This window comes from Balaenoptera acutorostrata, chromosome 2 (genome assembly GCF_949987535.1).
Source record: "Balaenoptera acutorostrata chromosome 2, mBalAcu1.1, whole genome shotgun sequence".
NCBI lineage: Eukaryota > Metazoa > Chordata > Mammalia > Artiodactyla > Balaenopteridae > Balaenoptera > Balaenoptera acutorostrata.
Genome location: NC_080065.1, coordinates 57,851,879 through 57,870,563, shown reverse-complemented (window position 1 = coordinate 57,870,563; position 18,685 = coordinate 57,851,879). Strand labels below are relative to the sequence as shown.

The following is an 18,685-nucleotide window of genomic DNA, read 5'->3' as shown; positions in this document are numbered from 1 at the left end:
CTCTATCTAAGTAAAGGGTTCTCCACTGGGGTCCTCAATTTTGCTGCCCCACCTCCACCCTTAGGAGACATCTCTCAACACCTGGAGACATTTCCGACTGTCACAACCGGGGGAAAATCTCACTGGCATCTAGTGGGTGGAGGCCAGGAGTGCTGCTGAAACCCTACAACGCACAGAACAGCCCCTTGACAACAAAGAATTATCCATCCTAAAATGTCCATAGTGCTGAGGCTGCAAAAGGCTGAGTTTTTAAAATTGAGGTATCTTGGGACTTCCCTGGCGGTCCAGTGGTGAAGACTCTGTGCTTCCAGTGCAGAGGGGTGTGGGATCGATCCCTGGTCGGGGAACTAAGATCCCACATGCTGTGTGGCACGGCCAAAAAAAAAAAAAAAAATCTCTACCGTTTCTTTAAAAAAAAATAAAAATAAAATTGAGGTATCTTGACATACAGCATTATATCAGTTTCAGGGGTACCACAGAATGATTTGATATTTGTATAGACCATTATTAAACCATCACCACAGTAAGTCTAGTTAATATCCATCACCACACAGAGTCACACACAAAGGTGTTTCTTGTAATGAGAACTTTTAAAGGAAAAGCCTGATTCAGGTAAAGAGAAACCAAAAGAGAGAGAGAAAGAGAGAAAGAAAATAATTCACACCATTACAATTAACAAAAAAAAACAAGAAAGAAATATTTTATTTTAGGGCAATATAGTGGGGGAAAAACAAGAATAAGGGCTTTGAGAGTCAGAACAATTTGGATGCAAGTCACGGCTTTACCATCAGCAGTTACTAATATTTATATCACAAGACTGATGTGTGGATGAAATAAAATAACTTAGTAGGTGCTAATAAATGTAGGCTGTTGTCCTCCACCCCTGTCTGTCCTTTTCAGACATTGGTTAATTCATGGGGTTGGTTAAAAGCCATACGTTTTGTTTTTAGTGTAAGTGACTAAGTGACTTATCTCTGAGCTTCCTCCAGGATATTATGATTTTTTACAAACTGAAAAATCCTCAAGCTGGAAACAGTCCTGGAGGATCCTCACTCCTAAATTGAGATAATGTTTACTCTTTTTGTTTTGCCACAAAATTCACTTTTATAGCACAGAGTCCAAGGGAAACCAGTTTTCTATGTGTGTTTTGATCTCAAATGGGGAAAGAAAGCTGTCTGTCAAAATATCTTGTTGAAGTGAATTTGGGTTATTTATTCCATCTCACAGGTGGTGTGAAGATTTTTTTAAAGCCCAACTGCATCATTTTGTTTTTGGTCACACTTAAACACGTAACCGCTCTTTCGCAAATAACTCCCATTTCATCAGTCTCTGAAGTCTAAACATTTCCTGTGACTTTTAACATGTTCGATTTGATCAATTTTCTGACCAAAACATGTATCTCTGTTTCAATTGGCTAGGACAAAATTTGGTGTTTCCTTAACACCCTGGTAAAGCTGTTAGAGATAAAGAAAAACAAGTCTTTTCACCTTGATTTTTCTGCCAGTCAACTTCTAATGACCTACTCTGGATGTGTGTAGGCGGATGTGCTCTGTGTGTGTGTAAGACTGATTTCCATGTACAAAGGAAAAATGAAAGTTAAAAAAAAATTTTTTTTTTCAGCTTCAAACATTTGGGCGGTGCATTTCAAGTAAAACTATCGAATGATAAAGATCTAATCTCCTTTTTTTTCCCCCAGAAACATCTTTTCTAGAAATTTTCATAAGCTGCCTTGTTTTGAAGCTGCCTCACACTTCAAATTTTTTCGTTTATTAAATGTCATGTGGGCATTCTTTGCATAACTGCACATCTGAACGTGCTTCTTCCAAAACTGGGTTTCACTCCTTTTGGTTCAAACACCCAAATTCAGTTAAAATAGTGTGAGGCAAAAAATTATTAATAAAAAGAAAAGTACTGGGAGGGAATGAAGGATCTGAGAGATTCTAGAAGTTGATGTAGAAGATGACTTGCTAGAATGATGGCCAGTAAATTTACATTTGTACAGTTTTATTCCATATGGCAAAGGAGGGAAGGGACAAATAATAAAGCCACCACTTGGTTAAATTAATTGATGTCATTTAACCAATGGTGTGCTTGAGCCGACTTGTACTGGCTCACAATTCTTCCCAAGAGTTCAGTGATAACACATTGGTAGCTTGAAATTAACCACGGTGAGAAGATTACACCACAGAAGTGGGTAAATGCTACAAACCAGGGCTTATTTTTTCCCCCCAGAGAGTTGGTTTACCAGCACATTACAGAAGATAACAATATCATGATGTTACTTGATGTAAATATGGCATGAAAAGGCAAGCAAGCAAGGAAGGAAGACAGAAAGAAAGGGAAAAGAAAAGGAAAAAGAGAGAGAAAGGGAAAACGGGAAAGGTCAGAAGAGACCTTTGTTAAATGACATAGACTTACAAATAATTTTTTAACTGGTCCAGATGAATTAGATGTAGCCAATGGCAGGGTCAGAGAAAGATGGTAGATAAGCAGAGGCAGAGAAATCCCAAGATGCTTCTCTCCCCTGCAGTTTCTACAGCACCCAGAGGCTCATGGCTGTGATGACAGCCAAGTACCTGCAGGCAGGCAGGCACACACACCCCAACCCAACTCAGGAGACAAATATCAGAGGTCTGCCCTCTTACCGTAACAGGGCAGAGGGAAGTGTGCATATTTCTGAGCTCCCTTCAAACTGAGAATGTTGCACAGTTAAGCTCACATGTTTTGTGCTTTACCTGAAACAGAAAGGTGAGAATCGTCTTTCCCATGTGTATTTCTAGCTCTGTGACACTCACCACAATCAAGGAGCTGTCGTAATTCTGCTGGGTTGCTGGAGCTCTGTGTTCTGTATAGAGTTGGACATTCCAGACCTAGGACACAAAACAGACCGAGTATGCAAAACACAGCTCTCTGGAGAATGTGTGAGCCTGCGGCCAGAGAGACATTCCAGTTTCCATCCAGTGTCTATTCTAGATGTGTACCAAATATTCCTGGAAGTCAACTCCTGCTATTCATCTTATCTGGCATGTCAATAACTTTGGCAACATCACCTGGCCACTGAGGAGCAAGTTAATTCTCTTTATTAAAATAGGGAGAAGTTAATGGTTTCCATACAGTAACTACATGTTAGTGTAGAGTCAGAAGTCAGACCAAGATTATCTCCCCAGGTCACTGCAACAAACAGCTTGTGGGTCCAGCACAGGTGGCAAGGAGTGTATTTAATGAATGTCCACCAGACAAATACAAATGATAACACCCACAAAATCAGGCCATAACCCGTTAACCGATCCCCTCTACCAGCTGGATTACCTTTCTTTTCAATGGCTTCCACTAGCTTGATAAGAAGCAGTGGAGCAACGTCAGGAGGGGCGAACTGCTCTGCAAGGTCTGGAAGAGTCGAAGCTGCAAATAAACACAATTGCGCGGTTATGTTTAATTGGGGGTAATCCAACGCAGTAAACGTCAGTGAAGATGACTGGAACACGAGGTCATGTAGTTCTACTGGGATGGCAGCAACCTCAGGCCGGAAGGAGAGAGAGCCCGTACTGGGCCCTGTGTTTAGAAGGCTCCTTGCGGGCCGCCCCCCAGCTGTGCCTCTTCCCACAGTGTGATGAGTTTGGGGGGCCAAGGGGACACGCCCACTGCTTCTCTCCTAGGACACACTCAGAACACTTCCCAGAAGCTCGGAATCCCTTGTCCCAGTGGCCTCTCGGGCCTCTTCCCCAGGTCCATCCTCCCCAGGGCAGACCTCCCTGCAGGGGTGCCCCTTTGGACCTGGGGAGTGGGGCTCAGGATGGAACGGAGTCTGGACGTGCAAAGGTCCTGGCAGCGCAGGGCCAAGCCAGGGGTGGGCTGGGAACCAGCTCTCCCCGTATCACCACACTCTCGGGCAGAACTGAGAACCCAAGAACTCTAAATCCGAATCTGGCTTCCTGGTCATTGTGAAGAAATAACTGTCCAGGTAGGAGAATGGAACGTATCTTATTGAACAGTCTGTTAACAATCAATATATGATTTATAACTTTAAAATATTTAGACACAGGCTGCTTGGGCTTCCTTTTGTACTTTTGCCCCAAGCCCCACAAATGGCGGGGTGGGCTTAATATCAGATCCGAAGCCAGGACAAATGATCCCTGGCCACTTGAGACTCAAATTAAATCCCCATGGACCTACTCTTGAAAAGCCTTTATTTGCTTACATATGTTTTGGTCAGTTAATATCTTAAGAAATGTGATGCTTTCATGAACTTGTTTCCATGCTTTTATTTACATGTTTTACCAAATGATACAAAGGAAAAAAAGAGTCTAATTGGATGACACAAATAATGCCCTTCAACATAACATTGATAACTGTATTTTCACTCCAAAAATATATGAAAGTAAAGTACAAATATTTTTCTCATAATATACCAGAAGAGGGAGCTAAACATACTCATCTCAAATTTCTCAAAGTGCAAAATATAGGTGAAATGACAGTCTTCATGAAAATACCTACATGTGCAGTCTGTTTATCAGCCATCAATAAATAATTTGTAGACACTTAAGGTTCAATGCGGTGTATATACTCTCACCTAGGAATAGTTAATATAATCTAATAAGAAAGACTAAATATTGACAATTTTGTTTCAATGAGATTTTCATGGTGTGATTTTTATTATAAGCCATATATCATGTTAAGCACATTTCTAATGAAGCCCATCTTTCTAACAGAGTCAGCATAGAAAAACAACAGATTCACAAGACCATAGTCAAGTGAGATTATGTTAAATTTTGACCTTAGAGAATTAAGTATGATTTACGTCATTTCGGAAACCCAGACCCTGTAGTAGAAGACCCTTTTAGGTGGCACTGTTTCCTGAGACAGACAGTAACGTGATCTTGCCACCTAACGCTATTAGCCATTCCAAGTACCCAGGATAAAAGGAGAAGAGCTAAGTTATGGAAGAAAATCCTATAGCAGCCCTCTCCAGAAGAACTTTCTGTGATGATGGAAATGTTCTATTAGTTGTGCTACCCAACAAGTGCTCCTGAGCACTTGAAATGTAGCTATTGCAACAGAGGAAGTGAATTTTTAATTTTCGTTGATTTAAAATGAGATAGCTGTATGTAGCTAGTGACCACACTATTGAAGAGCGCAGTCCTATAGCCTGAGCAAGGGCAAGTTTTGTCAACAACAGATGAAAGATTCCTGAGTTGACTTCGTGCTACAAAGACCCCACTAAAAGCTGTCCCGGAGGACATGGCATCTGGACACGGGGCTTATCAACATCTGAACGCAGGGCACACAAAATTTATCACTCAGTTTCCTGGGCCACTTTGTCCTACTGCAACAGCACTTGAACACATTTCGCACTTCATGAAAGCAGGACAGATATGCTGCGGACTTGCCAGATAGTCACGATGCAGACAGCTGAATGGACACTTCATCTCACTGGTGCTTCCCCCACTGGCCTGTGCCTATGGATCATCTGGAGAACTTGCCAGGAAGACAGAATGCTGGGTATGACTACAAACCCCCAGAATCAGAATATCCAGGAATGGAGCTAGTCATCTGTTTTGGGTTAGTAATAACTTTTAGGACATGTTATATATGATAAGCAAATCCATGCGGGTGACCCCCACCCCCTGCCTGAAAAAATCCAGCAATGACATGGCCCAAATCTGTTAAAATAGGAGTATACCCGAAAAGCACTTAAAAATACAAATATCTTGGGGTGGGGGGAGGGATAAATTAGGAGGTTGGGATTGACATATGCACACTACTTTATATAAAATAGATAACCAACAAGGACCTACTGTACAGCACAGGGAACTAGACTCAATATTTTGTAATAACCTATAAGGGAAGAGAATCTTTAGAATATATATACGAAACTGAATCGCTGTGCTGTATACCTGAAACTAACACAATACTGTAAATCAACTATACTTTAATAAAAAACACAAATATCTTGAAAGTTTCATAGTTTTTTTTAGTTAAAAGCACTGTAAAATAAAAAAAGAAATACTATAAAATGAAAGAGCATAGCATCTCATTCCTCTGATAAATTATAAACTACTTCCCTTTGCCTTAGATTATCAGCTCACAAAAATAGCCTCCCTCATAGATGCCTTCTACACTGAACAAAATGAAATATCATCCCATCAGCACATGTTACAGAAGGAAAACATAAAGGCAGAGATATGGTGTAGAGAAATATTATTAATTAGGACTCACTGGAGCGTCTCTTCTTAGCCCTCTCCAACTTACAGATCTCAGCACAGCCAAATGCAAAAAGCTAAAGATTAAACAGTACATGCATGAACCCACATATCCACACGACACTCATCCAACTAACATGCCTCGTTCCTCTTTTCCTTCCCTCATAAATTACACAGGCATTTTTTTTAATTAAAAAAAGAAAAAAAAAACCCTTAAAGTTGGCAACTAAAAACGGAATTACTTAATAAAGGGTTATCTCCTTTCAGAATCTTATCAACACGATCATTTCTGCAGGCAGATACGAAAGTTAAATTAAGTGATAATTAAAGATTTCACCTAATTGTGATTGAAATATGCACCCAAGAGTTGTTATATTACTGGGTTGGCAAATACGACATATAAAATTGTTTCTGCCACTCTTATTTCTTCACTTCAGCTTGAAGAAGGAGGAAAAAAAAAGCCTGTCCTTAGTCCTTTCAATGTTTCTTTGGCAAAACAGGGTAGTTTACTTTCCATGCAGCATATCCTGAGCTGCAAAGTATCATTTGTTTCACTCATACAAGTATTACATGAAGTTTCTAAAAAGCATTGTGATGGCTATCAGGTATCTATAACAACATTTTTCTCAAAGTACACCCCAGAATACTTTAAAAAGATAAAAACTAGACATATATATTAGGAATTACAGGTACTCCTTTGTAACATATCGAGTGAATTTACCACTGAATTTTGTTAATATTGAAAAAAGCTTATTACCCAAATGCATAAAGCATCATAACTGATCAAAGTTTTTCAATGGGAGTTTTAAAAGGTAAATTTTACAAAGAGACAAGGTTTTTTAAAATAACAATTCAAGGATTTCCTATTCTCTAGTACAATATCTATGATTCAATCCATTTCCCCTTTAAAATATTTAAACATATGGGACGTGGAAGCTTCACCCGGTAAGCTTTTAAAGTTCACATTTTCACTTCGGGCAATAGGATCAATTAACAGTGAAAGTCTAAAAAGCATTCTAAAGCAAAATATTAATTATTTCAACAATCCTAAAATCAACTATTCCTTTCATTTTATTAAATACACAAGGTCAATATTTATGCTTCCGTTAGATCCCATTTAAAAAAATTCCAACAGGAAATGACAATGGCTAGGAAGTACCAAATTTGGCAAGTTGTTCTTTGAAAAGTCTGTGATAAAGTACCACATCATACAGTTCAATAAACTAAAACATAATGGAACTAAATATATATATATAGACACACACACACACACACACACACACACACAAAATGTAGAGATTGTACATGGTGGCTATTAAAAAAACACAAATTAGCAGAGCATGATACTCATCAAGTTTACATGTAAATTCTCATTTGATTTCACCTTTCAGGCAGATTTTTATATCTGAATGAGGAATGTTTTTTGGTTTTTGAATCCTGCTGTAGCCAGATGTACACGTCTGGAGAGCCAAGTCCACTCTTAAAACTGGGTGAATTTTAGATTCCTCTATGACAAGCCAACACCAGTTTTTCACTTAGCTGAATCACTTTTCATCAAAAGAAATCAGTATTACTTAAGGAGAAAGAAGATGAGAAAGAAGAGCAAAAGGGTCTAAAAGCGGTGGTGAAGCCAAGACGTGTATCGTTTCAAAAAAAGAGAGGAATCAGTCTTTAACAGGAACACCAATGAAGTATGTGTCCCAGGTTGTAGAAAGAATTTTTGATGACACATCATCAGTGCTGCATTTTCCACTAGTTCTATTTTCCCCCTTTGCCCTGGTGACAAGGAGTCACACAGAAGAGAGCCTTCTCTCCTGACTTAGGCCCTTCCCAAATCACTAACAGGGACAGGCCTGAACAGTCCCTGGGCACCAGTGGTGTGTGGGAGATAGTGGCATTCCTCACGTTAAATGGTGCCAACGCCGCTACAAAGTGCAAGATGAAACCAGCACACAGCTGCACCTTTTGGAGGCCTTCTCCATAAAAAAGGATATTTTAGAGTTAGTGCCTGGAAGGGACGAATGGAAAGTTTAAGTTGAAATTCTGACACTCCAGAGACTGCCCAAGCCAAGTATTCCATTACTGATGGAAGCAGCTTGGACGTACATAAAAAGCTGCCACTTACCTTTTAAAATGTAATACAAATACACAGAAAAGAAAGTATATGCAAAGTGTGCATCAATATTAAATCAAGATGCTTGTCTATTAAATTGTAGCTGAATCAAAACCTTAGTCCTGCCTAAAACAGTCTCCCTCATTCTTTCAAATGAGAAATGTACATTCTGGTGGGCAAAAATCTAACAAATCCCTATACTTTTCTTAAATAAACCTTACAAGCATGTTCATACTTTATGCTTATAATGGTTAATACTCTGAAGGTTTAAACTTCTCAAGTTCTATGGGCAAAGCCAAAACAAATGCTGGCTAAGATAATGCAGCTAAAAACTGAAACAAAGCAAAAAAAAAAAAAAAAGAAAAAAACCACCACCACCAATTATGAGTTCCTTAATTTTGGAACACACCTGTTTAATCAGCAGTAGAGAAATTATTAAAAACACAGGTTTAAAGCCAAAGAGACCTGGGTTTTAATCTTGGTTTTGCCACTTACTGAGTGTAATCTTGGGTATGCTAATTAACTTGAATCCCAGTTTCTTCATCTGTAAAATGGGAATAATTTTAAGTGTAACAAGGATTAAATGAATACTGTATAAACAAACACGGGTAAGCACAGTGCCTAGAATGTAGCAAGCACAAACTAATGGGTAGCTATTATTAATTGAGAATTATTCATGTAATCTTTTTCTTTATTATTCACAGATTTTTAAAATACCCAATTGCAATGGCAAATTTTAACACCAGAAATTATTATAAGACTGAAAGAATTCTCAATACTTTTTTAAGGTGGCAAACAGGAAACATTTAATTAGGGTAGACGTCTGCATTTTGCCTTTCTACATATAAAAACACTCAATATCTTTTCAGAAGTCATATCTAAATTATCACATGATTTTCAATACATTGCACTTTCTCCTATAAGGATTATCTATTTGAGTTATTATACTCCAGTTTTCTGAATGTAAAGGAAAGATGAAGTTGGAAGGATATTGAACTTGGTGGAAACAAGGATTTTTCTTTTGCAGAAGGAAGGAAAAAAAATAGGGGCAACTGAAAATGGGAGTAGAAAGAGTAGATGTGAAAGTAAACCTTCAGCCATAACTACACTATTTTCAGGGATAACTAGTCAGAGGGAATTAATAAGAGTTGTCAACAGATTTAAACAAGAAGTTTGCAAATCTTTTCAGATACCCTAAACTAATTAGTCTTTAATATCTTTAAGTTTACCTTCTCCTGTTTATCTCTTCTGCTTCACAGATTAAAAACAAATAAAAGGAATCTGAGATCCTCTGCCCATTTAATTTATTTCTAGACAAGAGACTATACAGGAAACAAACAGCAGGCAAAGACTTTATTAAACATAAGCAGACATTACAGCTTCACTTCTGATGACCTCGGTTAAAGCCTCTGCGTGGAGATCGAAATGCAAGATTACACTTAATCTTTGACAGGCTAGCCTAATTGTGATTCTTATCACCTAAATTGGAGTCTGATTTAGATTACAATTTACAGCATACAGCAAATTAAGATTCTGGGCAGGAGATAAATGGGGAAGAGCAGGGGACACCCCCCTCTCCCCACCAGGAAAATAATTTATAGTTGAGTCCCCGGGATTTCGGAGGCTAACGGTTTATAAGGCAAGTTGATCCTTTGGTCTGTTGGCTTAGAAAGATTTTGTATGAAGTGTGACTGAGAGGCCCCAAAAGGGAAAGAAAGAAGGGAAAATCATGTGACACATACCCAATGGGCCCTTGAGTTTCTTGGGTGAATGACTATTACTGAACATCAATTAGGACTCACACCTCCACACTCAGTATTTTACAGACATGCTTTCACTTATTTTTCATAGCAGTTCCTTATCACCCTCAATTTAAAGGTGGGGAGACTGAGATAAATTAAGTCATTTGGTCACAAAGCTCATGAATAGTGTCCCTGAGTTCAGCCTGGACCTGTTTCTCTCCACCAGAGTCTACAAGTCCCAGTCAAGGAGAGAAACCTGTGATAAGTTTCCCCGAATTTCCCACCAAGGCTAATTTAAGGGTAAGTGGCAAGGGTGTCACATGACACACAGATACTGGATGTTCCATCCTACAAGTGGGCAGCCATAGTACTTTCTGGTGTGTTCAAGTAAAATGACCCTAATAACACGAGCTTTTGAGCTTCCCCCCAAATAAACAAGTCAGTACATTGCCCCTCACTAGAAAACATCTTGAACTGCAGATAATTAAGGTCATAAAGAGAAGACAATGGGAGCCCCATGAACAACAAGAGGGAGGTTGGGGCCCCAGGTGAGCCATGCTCTCTCCCTAGGGGCAGAACATGGCACTCACTTCTCTCCCACTTTTATCTGACAACAGATTTCACGGCCAAAGGCAGAAAATAGTAGAAATGCTTAAAAACAATACAGCAGGCTCTTCCAATGTAACTTGTGAAACCCCAATCTCACAAGAATTGAAGGATCCTCTGATCAGGAGAGGGCCGAGGTAAGACAGAAACTGGACAGAAGGACACTAGTGGGGAAACCAGAGACCAGAAAGAAGCATTTCAGTGGAGGCTGGAACCTCACTAACTAACAGCGAAGAAGCAGGACATTGGCTGACCAAGGAGAGAGGGCAGAGGGGGGCACTGCCGAAGAGGCAAAGCTGTCCAGTGAGGCAGTTTTAAGAAAGCCCAGGTGGAAATCAGAGAAAAGAACCACCAGATTCTGTTCCAGTAACTAAAGAAAGAGCAGGGCTTTTTCTCTGGCAATTGTAAACATACTAGAAAGAACTGTACAGTGAATGTCCATATATCCTCATCCTAGACTCTATAATTAACATTTACTATATTTAAATATTTACTATATTTATTACATATCTTTCCATCAGCCCATCTTACTTTTTTGGATGCATCTCAAAGTAAGGTGTAGAAATCAGGTGCCGTGGACTGAACTGCATCCCTCAAAATTCACATGTTGAAGCCTTAACTCCCAATGTGAGGGTATTTGGAGATGCGACCTTTGGGAGGTAATTAAGTAGAGATGACATCATGAGGGTGGGGGCCATCACGATGGGATCAGTGCCCTTATAAGAAGAGACACCAGAGAGCTTCCTCTTTCTCTCTCTGCCACGTGAGAACACAAAATGAGGCACTGCCTGCAAGCCAGGTAAGGGCCCCCACCAGAACTCAACTATGCTGACACCTGGATCTCAGACCTTCAGTCACATGAACTGAACTGAGAAACCAACTTTTGTTGTTTAAGCCACCCAGGATATGGTATTTTGTCACGGCAATCCGAGCTACCTAACACATCAACATGTTATACCCAAAGAGAGGAAAGAAGCTGTAAATCTAGAAAAAAATTAATGCCAAATACAAATTCTACCGGTATTTAGTAAACATCCTCTGTGTCAGACAGAATACTCCCAAGGGCAGCCGTTTAGGGCAGTGCTTCCTAAACTTTAATGTGGATTAATAACCTGATTCAGTAGATCAGGGTGAGGTTCAGGATTCTGCATTTGCAGCAAGCTCCCAGGTGATGCCCAGGCTGCTGGTCCTCAGACCACACTTTGAGTAGCAAGGATTAAGAATGAATCCACCAATCAGAGAGAGGAAATCCAGATCTCTGTGGGAAACAGACTCCCAACGATTAACCTCCACACTGATAACTTGTTGCCTAAATGTCCTGGCTTCATGGGCTGATCTTATACCAGATCCCATGGCCCAACATCTAAACATGTGTCAGGCAAGTGAGGCTGCCTAACTCAGAGGGTCTGGCTATCAAATCTAATTAGATCTGCTATTATACCCAATTAGATACCAAAAGAGAAAGATTAGCATTTTTCTTCTCTTCCAAGGTTCTGGCTGATAGAAGGCTTCATTTAAAGATCACCAGCAAAATGTAGACCAAGGTGTGACCTTATTACTACTGCTCTGTGCATCTGTGTACCATTGTGTGGGGTGAGATCGTGTGGGTCACAACTTGCCCAAGGTCCCACAGAAGTTCAGGCCAAGGGCTAGAACTCAGTTCTGATGTCCACATCAGAGCTTTTCCTACCTTGCCACAGTCAAGAAAACTCAGGTCTTTAAATTTAGGGGCTAGGGGGATGGTGGTGGGAAGGCAAGGATATATTAGAAAGGCTGACCTAACACATTACTACTAGTACTACTACTACTGATAGTTCCCATCTACTAGTAGTATTAGTCCCCAATACTACTGATAGTATTGAACAATAAGTGTTGGAAACTGCTCAACGCTTTATGTGCTTTATCTCATTTCGTGTGCAGAACCTTGTGTGGTATTATAATTGTCCCCATTTTACAGAGGAGGAAACTGAGGCTAAGTGCAGCAAGCTGGTCAAAGACATGCCAGCAGTCAGTGGTAAAGCTAGGATTTTAAAGAACAGATCAACTTCCAAGCTGGCCATAAAACCACTCCATGAACCTCATTTCCTCCTTAGGCAGACCTGCTGCATGATGCCATTCTGGAGCCATGAGAAGGGGGTGGAAAATCTTTGCAGGATACTGATGGTGAAGCACTTGGCAACAGGAGACACCCACAGCTACAACCCTTAGTGACAAGAGGTGCGTTTGTTCAACCTGAGCTTGGACTGGAGGGCCAGCTTCTCGCCATCACCTCGGCTTTATCAGGATTAAACTCTTGCCAGTCCACTCAGCCAGGCTAAATATTTTCAGGACAGCATTTATTAAATATTTTCTCATAAGGCTAAACTAAGCACATTCTTCCCCAAGGATGTAATGGGTTTTGTTTAGCTAAATATAGCTGGCTAACATCACTTTCAGCAAGGTACAAATGGACTTATTTTCGTTAATCATCGATGCAGAAAGGGCCCAGAAAAAAATTTACCAAAAAAAATTATACATATATATATATATATATATAGTAACTTATATTTCAAAGATTCCAAAATAAAATATTAATATGATATGCTTAATAAGTATATGAAGGGAGTTAAAATGCTCATGATCAAAGAGGCAGAGAAAAGGAAAAAGATGACGTGTCTATAGGATTGGAAAGAAAAAGAAAATAAAGGCAAGAAAGACAAGGGGCCTGAAAATAACTGAATAGAAAATTCCCTATCAGCTAGCAAAGAAAATTAAGAAGGGAAGACAGTATTTAATCATACTTTTTGATTAAATGTTTTTAAAAGAATCACTGATAGAAAACTAACCTATCCACATATACAATAAAGGGTAGCAATTGTGAGATAAAAGTAAACACAACCATTAACAATTGTGTGAGGAATCAGAGTTTTTAAAAAACAGAGCCATACTTTCACTACCTCAGACAAATGTGAGTAATTCTGGTGGGCTAATAAATTCTCTCATCTCATGATGTACAAAAATCAATAGTGAAATGAACAAGAGGCTATTCACCTCTCAGCTAAAGAAATCCATGGACTTGTTCTGGATATGATTTTCTTTTTAAGGATAACAATTTTAGATGGGTTAATTTGGGCAGCAGTTGGATCATATCATTACATTCTCAAAAAAAAGCACAGGGTAATAAATAGTACTATGCTATAAGACTTATTTGTACCAGACTAATCTACCCTTTTTTTTTTTTAAACTGTGATAGACAGGAGGTCCTACAGATAGACCAGAAGCAAAGTATAAAACTTATTGATTTTAGAAAGATATCTGACTATGTTCCCAAAAAGATGATCAGAAGTGAGCTAAAAAATATAGATAGGTGACATCTGAGGAGTGGGTATATTTTTATAATTGCTTAAAAGTCAGCAGGGCTGACTATATCATAGTGACTATGTCAAATATAACAAGTGGTCAAAGAAAAGGAATGAAGAAAAAAGTTAAGCTTGCCCCAGATACAGAAGTATTCAATGAGTCATTTTCATCAGCCCTTTAGATTCTTGATAGAAAATACGTTGGTAACAATTTGTAGGTCGCACCCTGTTCAAACTTCCAGTGAAAAGTGGGAATGGTCAGAAAAACGCTGGTTTCCTACAATGGAAATATTACAATACCTGTGATGTTGTTAATGAAAAAAGGACCCAGTCGCCTCTTTCTTAACCACCAGAACAACCTATACTTCACTTTGTTGCACCACTTCTGTCTTCAGTTAAAAGGGAAGTGATAGGTCCTGAACCACGGGAGCGAGTTTTGTACATTTTGTTCTGTTAGATTAGGCCTCAGTAACTTTATGAATTATGAGCTGTCAACTACTTTTTCATCTGCTATAGAATATGCTTCTTAGAAATTGTGGCTATAAATAAGTCAACAGATGTTTTTTGCTGGCTTCAACAGGAGCTTGGGTAATTTTTTAAAAGGGGCTAGGCAAAGTTAAGCAAATTAATCCAAAAGGCTGTATTAGCTTTCCCCCCATTGGTCACTTTTTGCATTAGCCTTTTAAAGACTAAAGACTTCCATTTTAGTCTGTAAAATACTTTTTGGCTATTACTTGAACGTAATCTATTGGAGAAACTAAAAATCAGGGTCTTTTAACACACTGCATCCTTTCTGTGACTTCTGTTTAAAAAAAAAGCGCTATTAAATGCCATACCTATGCAGGATTATTATTGTATCATATGAAAAACAATTGAAAAGCCACTGTGTCATAGTAGAAAAAGAAATAGACGGTAGGTAAGGACATGAGTTCTAGATCTGGCAGTAACAGATTGGGGAACTTTGGGGAAAATATTTAATATCTCTGGGTCTTCAAGTGGTAAAGTTTAAATAAGAAGTTCTAAAATAATTTCTAGTTCTTAAAATTCCATGATTTGAAGATTAAAGTCACGGAGATCACATGGCCAATATAAAACACTAAATTGCATTTAATCATGAATTACTCTAAAAATAACTCTATATTCCCCTTAGCCACCGTATTGTTGCAAAGCTGGCAAAAATCACAGGTACCTGGGGATGGCTGGTGTTGGCATCAAGCAAAAACTTAGTTCAAATATGGGGGGGGGGGTTTAAATTAAATAAATTAAGTAAGTGGGAAAACGGCAAAATTTAGTTATATTTCATTAAGATAGTTTAACCTATAATTTCTAACAGGGAAGGGGAAACTTTTTTGAAAGTGTTTTTCAGTGAGATACAAACTTTCACTTTGCCAGAATGAACAGTAAATTCAAAAGAACTAAAACCTTTCTCACATTTCTGTACGTGGATCTAACGGAAGACAAGTAACCACATGTTCTTAAATGTACTCCAAAGCCATGGCTGCTACAAGTCAGGGAATGTAACACTAATTGGCTTCTATATACCATGATTTAGGGGGGCGGGGGGGGGAGGGCAGATCAGGAAATAGAGAGTGAGGATGAGGCCAAGTGAGGAAGGCGGGAGGGCTGAGCAGTCACTGGCCTAGATACTGCTCTAGTCCCTTAGGTCATTTCCTCGAGTCACGGTAACAGCCTTGCAAAGTCCATCAGTCTCACTGTGTACGTGGGAAAGACTCGGGAGAGGTTAGATGGCTACGGCAAGATCGCTTGACGTGGTATTTGCCAGGGCAGATACCACGACCCACATCTGTGTGAATCCAAGGGCCCTGCTCTTTCTACTTCACCTGTGATTTCTCCTACAGGGAGTTTTCTCCTGTTCACCCTCTTCTGAGTTTCTGAATCGAGTTGCTTGTAAATGCAGTTCCTTTCAACATCTTGAGATTTCCGCCCAATGCACGGCTGGGTTCTAAGAGATGGGCGGGTCCGTGCAAAATGAGCTGGTGATCTATGCTATGCAGTCAGTGAGTACAAATATCAGTGATAAAAGAGGTAAAGGGGTGAATTAGATACTCAGAGGAAACTGCTCTGTTCCCCAAACCCTAGATCTTTGGGTTTGGGGAACTGAGCAGTCCCAAGTCCAGTACAACCTCTGGACTTGGGACTGGGACTGGCCATTCAGTCACTTGAAAAATAATTCATTCTCAAAAATGTGGCAGTAGGAATAATCCCAAATCACACAAGACCAGGAATAAAACATTCAAGACTGCCCTTAGTAGCTGAGGCTCTCATTACCACCATAGTAATAATAATAGCGGGTAACATTTGTGATGTGTCAGGTACTGTGCTAAATTGCTTTACTGAAATTATTGGATTATGAGGAAGGTTCTATCAGCATCCCCATTTTACACAGGAGAAAACTGAGGATCAGAGAGGTTAAGTGCTTTGTCCAGGCTCACACAGCTGCTCCAGTCAGAGCCAGGACTTAACTGGGAGGGGTTTAGAGAACAAAACGGCACCTTCCTTGCAAGGGATCCTTCTGTACTCATTGTGTGTCATTCCCTCTGAGTGCCACAGGGCACGTGTTTTCTTTAAAGACTGCACCTTTCCTTGGTGCAGCCCAGTGCACTGCTCTGGAAACTGGGATGGCCAAGAGCCAGACCACAGAGTTAGGAAAAAAACAAAGCTGACTAGAGTTCTCCAGTCAAAGGACAGACCTGGAAAGCAGAGAGCTCAAGAACAGCACTCCCTAAGGACTTTCCTGGTGGTCCAGCGGTTAAGACTCTGCGCTCCCAATGCAGGGGACCCAGGTTCAATCCCTAGTGAGAGAATCAGATCCCGCATACCACAACTAAGACCCAGCGTAGCCAAATAAATAAATATTAAAAAAAGAAAGAGAGAGAGAGAACAGCACTCCCTGACTGGCCCATGTCCCTGTTAACCACATTTTTTGAATTCTGTGATATTCTACAGGATGTTGAGCATATGTGCTCCGTCCCACATAGGAGAGAACACCCCAGGCATGGCGAACACTAACCCTCTCCATCGCTGAAAATCACAGTATGAGATGGACCATTTCCAAGGTCCTGTCTTTGACCAGGTAACAGTTCATTTTGGAAGAAAATACACGGATATACATGAAAAGAAATCCAACAGAATATGCAAAATAGTTGAGTTTATACCAGAAATTCAGAGAAAGAGGGCTTTCAGTACCTTTAGTGGTGGGGTCCAAATGTAAGCCATATACATTAAAATTTTCTAGTAGCCACGTTACCAGAAAAAAGAAACAGAGGAAAGTTTAATCTTTTATTTAATAATATATATCCAAAATACTATCATTTCAAAATATGATCAGTATAAAAGTTATTAATGAGCTATTTGACATTTGTCATTTCTTTTTTACACTCACAGCACATCTCAATTTAGACCAGCCACATTTCCCACATGTGACAGTGACATGCGGCTGGTGGACCCTGTACTGGGCAGCAGAGCCCTATAAGGACAGCCTTCAGTTTGTCTCAGTGTGAATTTGGTTATCTGCAGAAGACGTTAGCTTTGGGATCAAAACTAAAAAGATATACAAAAAAGAACCATATCCCTTATATCCCAAAAGATCAAGTAAGAGTTCTGAGTTCTTTACTTTTAGTGTGTAATGAGTACAACCAGCTTTAACCCTACTGTGAAGGCACTGAGTCCAGGTTGACTGGGAGCTGGGGCACCTGCAGGGTTCATTATACAGTAAGAACCTTCTGGAAGACTAGGCAGCAGAGGCCTGGTGTCCATCACAGTGCCTGGCCTGGGGTCAGGACATTAGGCAGACCTATAAGTCGGTTCTTCAGAAATGCCATGATTAGTAAAATTGCTTCATCTGGTGGCTCTCCATCTGTTACTGGTTACCCTTAAAATTTGCATTCAATGTGTCTGGGTACCTCCTGTTAGAGACAGGCTGCTGACTGCAGCTGACAGAAGCTTCCATTATCAAGGAAAGGCTGCTACAGTCCGGCTATTAAGTCAGAAAATATGAGGTCTGCTTAGGTTCACATCCTGACAGCATGAGCTGCAATAATTTCATTTATAAAATTTGGGATCGTTAACAGAAGTCAGAATAAAAGGGCGGAGGTCAAAATGTCTACCTACTCTCACAGGCACAGGCAGGCACCTTAGGGAGAGTTCTTTCTGATAAGATGGTCCGATGTGGGTATTTTTTACAGCCCAGCATCTTTATGCTCAAAGTTTCTAATACAACCACTCTTTCCAGAACATATAATTTAATGTATCCATTCTTATAAAACCTTGGAGACTATTTGTCAGCTGTGTGGGTTTTAACAGTAAGTGTGTTCTGGACTTCAAACTTCTGCTAAAACACAGGGCTGTGGACAAGGGTGGAGAAACCTAAGAGGAAGCTTGTGCTGTCAAAGGCTGTCTCTCCTGAAGCAGGGGCCCATGTTGCTTGCTTCTAGTCCTAAATCTAATCCTAAAACTTGACTTTGTCCAAGTACATGGAACATGACGCTTCAATCCAGCTCCAGATACTTCTTAAAAAAAAAAAAAAAAGTTTCACAGTTCAGATATCTGCTTTCAGTTTGATCCCAGAAGAGAAGCTGTTTCCTTTAAAAAGTCAAGCTGCTATTGTTTTCTCCAAATGTGAAATGTTTTACGGGTGGCAGAGGCTGGAAGTGGCAAGCAGCTCCT

At 39.8% G+C, this 18,685-nt stretch overlaps 1 protein-coding gene across 3 annotated transcripts in view; it reads right to left on the bottom strand.

Annotated features, from left to right (window-relative positions):
- Positions 1 to 18,685, bottom strand: part of PIK3R1 (phosphoinositide-3-kinase regulatory subunit 1) — an 82,316-nt gene that overhangs the window by 21,852 nt on the left and 41,779 nt on the right. For all 3 annotated transcript variants that reach the window (XM_057540531.1, XM_057540532.1, XM_057540533.1), the window contains exons 3-4: positions 3,310 to 3,402; positions 2,796 to 2,870 (exon numbers count right to left, since the gene is read on the bottom strand). In XM_057540531.1, the coding sequence (XP_057396514.1) occupies positions 2,796 to 2,870; positions 3,310 to 3,402 (168 nt within the window). The remainder of the gene's footprint in view (positions 1 to 2,795; positions 2,871 to 3,309; positions 3,403 to 18,685) is intronic.